This window comes from Phalaenopsis equestris, unplaced genomic scaffold (assembly GCF_001263595.1).
Source record: "Phalaenopsis equestris unplaced genomic scaffold, ASM126359v1 Scaffold000400, whole genome shotgun sequence".
Lineage (NCBI taxonomy): Eukaryota > Viridiplantae > Streptophyta > Magnoliopsida > Asparagales > Orchidaceae > Phalaenopsis > Phalaenopsis equestris.
In genome coordinates, this window is record NW_018164842.1 from 71,830 (window position 1) to 80,603 (window position 8,774).

The 8,774-nt window shown below is 30.7% G+C and overlaps 1 protein-coding gene across 1 annotated transcript in view; it reads left to right on the forward strand.

Annotated features, from left to right (window-relative positions):
• The first annotated feature begins 864 nt into the window (after positions 1–864).
• LOC110026769 (short-chain dehydrogenase/reductase 2b-like) overlaps positions 865–8,774 on the forward strand; it is a 10,400-nt gene continuing 2,490 nt past the window's right edge. Inside the window, exon 1 of the mRNA XM_020727879.1 lies at positions 865–1,262. Within this exon, the coding sequence (XP_020583538.1) occupies positions 865–1,262 (398 nt within the window). The remainder of the gene's footprint in view (positions 1,263–8,774) is intronic.

Here is an 8,774-nt window from a genome sequence, read left to right on the forward strand (position 1 = left end):
ATAGGGGAACAGAAGTTACAGGGATGAGGGAGCCTCTATCCTAGTTCACATCCATTGAATTTAAAAATAAAATTAGAAATCCTAATATTTATAAAATAGTAGTAAATATATTAAATTTTAAATTTTTGCTTTCAAACTTATTTTTTCCATATAATAGCTATAAGGTACCTAGGAATCTTCTATTTTTCAAGAATGTGCATGAATTTACACAGTATAGTTGGACATAGGCCATATAGAGGTTTTTGGTAAACCAATTTGACGACCTACATGGGAAGTCACAACTTCAGAGGTCGTGGCTATATGAGTGGTTATGTCACACTCTTGATGGTATGAGTTTTCTAAGATATTAGGTTTTTTGGCATGATCATTACTAGTTACTTACTAATGTATTATATTACATGCATTGCTGGTATGGTTTTTTTAGCATACCAATATTCTTTCAAGACCTCGCATCATGTGGTGGTCGAAGTCAATGATAATGAGAAATAAGATCTACAGTGCTTTTATTTCAGAGCTACAAGATCATCAGGTAGAAGCTAATGCAATAAAGTAGATTTTTTTAATCTTTATAAAAGTGAATATAGACTAAAGAAAACTATATTTTCTTACATATTCATGATTATTTCAAGAAGGAAAGGGTTAGCATTGTTATCTGACCTTTTCGATGTACATTGTTCGCTATTAGCCACCCCTTCTTCATCCCTAATAACTCAACATGTTTCACTTTTGGAATCTATGTCAGTGGCCACAAATGAAGTCACTCATATCAATGTACATATTCCCTCAAACATTGAAAATTATAAATTGATTAAGTCTATTCAGCGAAGACTTATAGCTTTCAAAGAATCAATAAATAATAAGCATATGCAGATTGAGAATGCCCTGAGTAGTGAGAGCACAAGCATAAGTGTCTTGGAGGCACAAATAAGGTCTGTTGAAGACCAAATAACTGGAGAGCACAATATGGCCCATTGTCTAGTAGATGTAAATACAACTCTAAACACAATTCCTATTGATTTAACTACAATAAAGGAGGAAGAGAATAAAGGAGCAAAGATACCACCTCCAGTTGAGGAGGAAGAGAATAAGGGATTAAAGACACCACTTCTAGTGGAGGAGGAAGAGAATAAGAGAGAAAATACACCACTTCTAGTTGAGAAGGAAGATAAGAGAAAAATGGAGCAAAAGACACCATCCCCAACTGAGGAGGAAAATAATAAGGGAGCAAAGACACCAACTACATATGAGGAGGAAGAGAAAAAGTGAGCAAAGACATCACCTATAGTTGAGGAGGAAGAGAATGAGGGAGTGATCATCTCCTCATCCGAGCCAAATCCATCTAAGTTGGAGAAGAGGGCCACATCGAGCCAACTCCACCTCAATTTGAGGGGAGAGAGGCTGAAATAAAATAGGGGAACATAAAACCATTGGAAGCACTATAAAGCATTGAGAAGATATGAAGCAATTGGTGGTGAGGATTCCATTCATAAAGCCTCTAAAAATGAATAAAATAAAAAGACTAAGAAAGTTAGGAGAGAAAAAAGCTGCAGTTGTTGTGCAAAATATTATTAATGTGTGCCACAAATACATTAATACTTTGCTTAAAATCATCAAAATATGTTCATTTCTTCTCTTAGTTGAATAATTATTCTGACTGAAACCGAGAACAAAAAGACCAAGAAAGTTAGGAGAGAAAGTGGGCTTGGACAAAGGAAAGAATGAGGTAATAAAAATTTCACTATAAAATATCCAATTATTATTAACTTCACTCTAAATAAATTTTGAATTAACTTGCAACCAGAACAGGCTATCAAAGAACAACCTAAGAAGAAAGAGTCATTGCAACCTGTTGTTGAAGAGAAACACGTGGAGAGAATCAGTGCAACAGGCTGCTGAAGAGCAAGCCAAGAAAAATTTAGTGGTCTATCGAGATGAAGATTTTGACAAGGCGTGTTTTATGAGAATTAGATGTTGATGTTTTATGTAGCATAAGTTGATATTTTCTTGTTATTGAAAAGTACTAACAATCCAAAATATTAATTAGGCAGGACCTACTCAACTAAAACTTCAATTCCCCTCTAAGAGATCTAATTCCACCACATTGGGTTGATTTCATTGATAGAAGTTCTCCACACTATGTTGATCTGTAATGATAATATGTTTCGCTCGTATTTTTAATTTATATATTTTAGTTTAGTAATTATAATAAATAATTTTTTAGTATTTTTCTTGAATTCAGAGATGGTATTTTTTTCTTACGAGGCAATATCCATTGAGCAGGAAGGACATAAATTACATGCTTGAAAACCAATATTTAAGCAACGACCATGTGGATCCATTTGTACTAATGTTGATCAAGAGTAGTGAAATTCTTCTTGGCCTGTATGAACCATTTATTTATGTTTCCAGTATGCATTTGGTAAATATCAAATTCACATCTTAACTATAAAGATTTGTTTATATTAATAAAGAAATTCTAATTTCTTTGGATCTTATTTATTAACAGTGTTATGGTAATTTAGAAAAGCATCATAAAGAAAGTAAAATGTTTATTCACATGTAAATAAGCCCGCGATGGCAAATTGTAAATTTATTGCTCTCCTCATTGTGGACAAATAACATTGGACATTATTGGTGGGCATTTTGGCTAAAAAAAGACTATGTTATATTTCATTGCCCAATTCGATACACTGGCAATGACGTTAAGAGGCAAGTTTGTAATTTTGATTTACTCAGACTTCTCATATTAAACAAATATGAATCTCCTAATCTTACTTGTTAAACTAGACAAATCAGACGTCTGAATAAAGATATTGGTGATGCCTTCAACTCTCCCATCATAGAATGGCTCGTGCAAATTGTCAACAACATCTTGCAGTAGAATAATAGTTTTGATTGTGGGATGTACGTTTGTAAATATATAGAGCCCATCATTTCTAAAATATCAATTAAATTGAGGGACCAGAAAGATTGGGCTGAAAAAATACTCATATTTAGGGTCAATCGTGCTTACAGGATATACTATGATACAATCAAATAGTTTCATATGCAACACTCTTATATTTAGGTTCTATCCATTTGATCATTTATTATGTAGATTGATATAACATAATGTAAATTTGTATAATATCATTATTTTATTCTATAAATGTTACATGACTTCCTTAATGAGCACAAGTTATATAATTTGTGTAATATCTTTTTTTATACTGTAAATTTGTGTAATATCATTATTTTATTATGTAAATGTTACACGAATCCCTTAAATGAGTACAAGAATATCAATCCTGCTAATTTATATGGATGTACCAAAGCTACCAATTATTAATCCCGCTCTTTTATTCTCCAATTATCATTATTTTATTATGGTGTATAATTTTTTTATTCTATAATATGGTTGTACCAAAGCTATACAAAATTTTATAAAGTTGGTTAGGTACCTCGGTACAACCAATACAACACTACTGTACTGAGCAAGTTTTCTATTCTCCAATTATTAATCTTGTTGTCTTTGATAGTATTAAAATTTTCAATTGATTTATAGAAAAGTAAATAAATGATGTAAATTCATTAAAGGGGTACTGAGATAAGTTTCCTAGTGATATTATGATGCAAATCCAAATTTGTGTATAATCTCTTCAGTACAATCGTGTAGTATGACCAAATTTATGTGTAATCTCTTTAGCACAATGTATCGGTTGTACCAAAGCTACCAAATTTTGTAAAGGAGGTTCTGTAGCTCAATACAACCGATATAACATGATTGTACTAGGCAAATTTACTATTCTCAAATTATTAATTCCACTCTTTCTATTAGCATTATTGTATACCCTTGATTTATAGGAGGGTAAATAAATGATGTAAATTCATTAAAGAGGTGACTTAGTACAGCTGATACAATAACCTGACCCACAATTACGCAGATTTTTATATTCCAAAGGATGGCAAAAAAAACTTGACCCAATTTATATTTAGCTTGTGTAAATCAAGAGCTCACACATAAATAAGAAAATATTAAGATTATAATTGCATATATCGTACTATAATATAAAATTGGGATCAAGTTTTTACCTGCCATTGTCGGGGAGAATAAAAATTTGTGAAGAAATTTTTAGAAATAAAATTTCTATTTTTAGAAAGTCTTATTTAAACTTTTAAATTTATTATAAAAATATTGTAATGTTGTTTTTATATAAAGTTCTTGAGTGTGATTTTATTTTATGTAATTTTGCAGTAATGCACTTAATTTAGATTCTAAAATACTAGTGTCCTACGATTCTGAATTAGAAATAACTATTAGAAAAATAAAAAAGAAATAAAAAATACAGAAAAAGACCAAAAAATTCAAAAAATGACAAATCAAAATACTCAAAATGCTAAAATCAATCAAGATTTTAGACCTTTAAGAGATTATGCAAACCCTACGGTAGATGAACTTCATTATAGTATTCAAAAACTTATTGTAGAGGCTAATTCATTTGAACTTAAACCTGTTATTATCCGAAAGATATCAAATAATCAGTTTTGGGGAGCACCAACTGAAGATCCAAATTTACATCTTGCAAATTTTTTAAAATTGTGTACTACATTTAAAAATGATGGTGTATCAGGTGATGTTATAAGACTTAGACTTTTTTTTCTCATTGATGGGTAATACTAAGATATGGTTTCATTCTTTAGCATCTGGATCTATTAGAACTTGGGGTGATTTAGCGCAAAAAATTACTTGTTAAATATTTTCCACAATAAAAAACTGTGAGTTTAGAAATGATATTACATCTTTTTAACAGTTAAAATGGGGAATTTATTTTTGAAGCATGAGAATAATTTAAAGAACTAATGTAAAGATCTTCTTAGGAAGTTCCCACATCATGCTATACCAGATTGGTTAATAATTTAATTTTTTTACAATAGATTAGTTGGTTCTCTTAGATCTATTATCAATGACGTTGTTGGTGGTACATTAATGTCAAAACCATTTCATGACGCTTATGCTTTAATTAAAGAGATGACTACTAATAATTTTCAATGGCCTTCTAAGAGGTAAATCTTAAGAAAGTAGCAAATATTCATGAATCTGATGTTCTTGCAATGTTAGCAAATCAAGTTGCTACAACTTCAAGGAATTTAGACCAATTTTGAATGAATTTTTCTCAACCAATTTCAATGAGTGAAGATAATTCATTAGGCCGAATGGTAGATTCTCAAGCATCATTAGAGACTTTGAATGTAATAAACAACAAGTAGAATAACCCATATTCAAACTGTTTTAACCTAGGTTGGAAGAACCATCATAACTTTAACTGGAATAATACTTTAAATGGTAATAATCAGCAATGCAGGAACAGTCAAGTAAACTCATTGAGAAACTAGAACAACCAAGGTAATAGTAATTATAAACCTACTTATTCTCCAGGTTTTAATAGTAATCCACAATTCAATGAGAAAAAGTTGTCTATAGAAGAAGTGGTGTTACAAATGAGAAGTCAATTACAAAGTCAATGAGCTGCAATTAAAAATACTGTAAATCAATTGGAACAAATAACAAATTTATTAAATAATAGATCCCATGGAACACTTCCTAGTAATACAGAAGTAAATCGAAAAGACCAGAATAAAGAGCAAGTAAAAGTCGTTCAACTTAGAAGCGGAAGAGAGTTGTAATGTAGAGTTCAAAACGAGATTGAAGTAGAGAGAGAAGAAATTGAAGAACCTAAAGAGGACGCTTCGAAAGGTTTAGAGAGACATATTTCTCCACTTAACATTGACTTGGAAAAACCATCACATCCATTTCCTTAGAGACTTTGTCAACGAAAGTTGGATAAACAATTTCCAAAATTTTTGGAAATCCTTAAGAAGCTTACGATTAATATTCCATTTGTTGCAGCTTTAGAATAAATGTCAAGATATGTGAAGTTTATGAAGGATATTCTTAACAGAAAAAGGAAGTTCAAAGATAACTAGACTGTTGCAGGTTAGAACACAAGCAAGAAGATGAATTAGATCAATTTGAAGATTTTTATAAGGAAAATTCAAATTATGTTCGAGAAAGTTTTAAAGTTTTGAACACGACAGAAAAAGATAAATCTTTTTATCCATCCATTGAAAAAACTCTTGAACTTGAGTTGAAGTTACTTCCTAACCATTTAAAATATGTCTTTTTAGGTGATTCCTCAACATTACCATTTATAATTTCCTCAAATTCAACTACAGAAGAAGAAGTGAGTTTAATGAAAACTTTGAAGAATTATAAGAAAGCCTTTGGATGGACAATTGCTGGTATTAAAGGAATCAGTCATTCAATTTATATGCATATAATTCATGTGAAAGAGAACTATAAACCAAGGGCTAATTCTCAAAGGAGATTGAATCCTATTATGAAAGAAGTTGTTAAAAAATAAATTTTATAGTGGTTAGATGTTGGAATTATCTACCCTATTTCAGATAATGCATGGGTTAGTCCAATTCGCCGTGTTCCTAAGAAAGGGGAAGTGAGTGTGACTATGAATGAACATAATGAGTTAATACCAACAAGACAAGTCACAGAGTGGTGAATATGCATACATTATAGAAAATTAATCTCTCTATTAGGAAAGATCATTTTCCACTACCCTTTCTAGATCAAATGTTGGATATACTAGTTTGGCATAAATAATTTTATTTTCTAGATAGATATACTAGTTATCACCAAATACAATAGCTCCTGAGGATCAAGAGAAAATAACTTTTGAAGAGAAATCTGAAATCAAAGAGTTAGAACACAAGCAAGAAGATGAATTAGATCAATTTGAAGATTTTTATAAGGAAAATTCAAATTATGTTCGAGAAAGTTTTAAAGTTTTGAACACGACAGAAAAAGATAAATCTTTTTATCCATCCATTGAAAAAACTCTTGAACTTGAGTTGAAGTTACTTCCTAACCATTTAAAATATGTCTTTTTAGGTGATTCCTCAACATTACCATTTATAATTTCCTCAAATTCAACTACAGAAGAAGAAGTGAGTTTAATGAAAACTTTGAAGAATTATAAGAAAGCCTTTGGATGGACAATTGCTGGTATTAAAGGAATCAGTCATTCAATTTATATGCATATAATTCATGTGAAAGAGAACTATCTGATCCTCAAAGGAGACTCAATCCTATTATGAAAGAAGTTGTTAAAAAAGAAATTTTATAGTGGTTAGATGTTGGAATTATCTACCCTATTTCAGATAATGCATGGGTTAGTCCAATTCGCCGTGTTCCTAAGAAAGGGGAAGTGAGTGTGACTATGAATGAACATAATGAGTTAATTCCAACAAGACAAGTCACAGAGTGGTGAATATGCGTACATTATAGAAAATTAATCTCTCTATTAGGAAAGATCATTTTCCACTACCCTTTCTAGATCAAATGTTGGATATACTAGTTTGGCATAAATAATTACTTTCTGGATGGCTATATTGGTTATCACCAAATTCAAATAACTTTTAAGGATCAAGAGAAAAAAAAACTTTTATTAGTCCTTATGGTACATTTGCTTTTAGAATAATGCCCTTTGGTTTATGTAATGCCCCTACTACATTTCAAAGATGTATGATGGCTATTTTTTGCGATTTAATTGAAAAAGGAATTGAAGTTTTTATGGACGATTTTTTGGTGTTTGGAACTGCATTTGAATCATGTTTAGAACATTTATCGAAAGTTCTTAAGTGTTGTCAAGAAACAAATTTAGTCCTTAATTGGAAAAAATGTCAATTTATGGTAGCATGAGGAATTGTCTTAGGAAATCAGATGTCAAAAAATGGTATAGAAGTAGACCCTGCAAAAATTCAAGTGATCGCTAATTTACCTTACCAAACAAATACGAGGGAAATTAAGAGTTTTTTAGGACATGTTGGATTCTACATACGATATATTAAAGACTTTTCAAAAATTGCAAAGCCTCTATGTCATTTGTTTGACAAAGATGTAATTTTTAATAATGAGTGTCTAAAAGTTTTTGAGCTATTAAGAGAAAAATTAGTCACTGCACCAATTATTGTTTCGTCAGAGTAGGAAAAACTACTTGAATTAATGTGTGACGCAAGTGATTTGCTATTGTAGCTGTTTTAGGACAAAAACATTATAGATTTTCAAAGTAATTTACTATGGTAGTAGAACTCTTAATGAAGCTCAAATTAGTATACCACAATTAAAAAAGAGTTATTAGAAATAGTATATGCCTTTGATAAATTCAGATCATACTTAATTGGAATAAAATGTGTTGGGCATACTGATCATTCTGCTATTAAATATTTAATGAAAAAAAGGGTACAAAACCAAGACTGATACGATAGATGGATTCTTCTTTTGCAGGAATTTAACTTCGAAATAGTAGATAGAGGGAGCTGAGAATCTAATTGCTGATCATCTGTCTAGGCTTGAATTTGAAAAATCACTCTGTTTTGGATTATGTAATGCCCCTGCAACTTTTCAAAGATGTATGATGTCAATTTTCTATGCTTTAATTAAGAAAGGAATTGAAGTTTTATGGATGATTTCTCAGTCTTTGAGACTTCTTTCAATTTATGTTTAGATCATTTAGCAAGAGTTCTAAAATACTGTGAAGACACAAACTTTGTTCTCAACTGGAAAAAATATCAATTTATGGTTGCAGGAGGAATGGTGTTAGTGCATAAAATTTCTGAAAATGACATGGAAGTTGATCTAACAAAAATTCAAGTTATTGTTGAATTGCCACCACAATTGAATGTGAAGGGAATTGTTGACCTCACTTTTGGTTGAGGTCTAG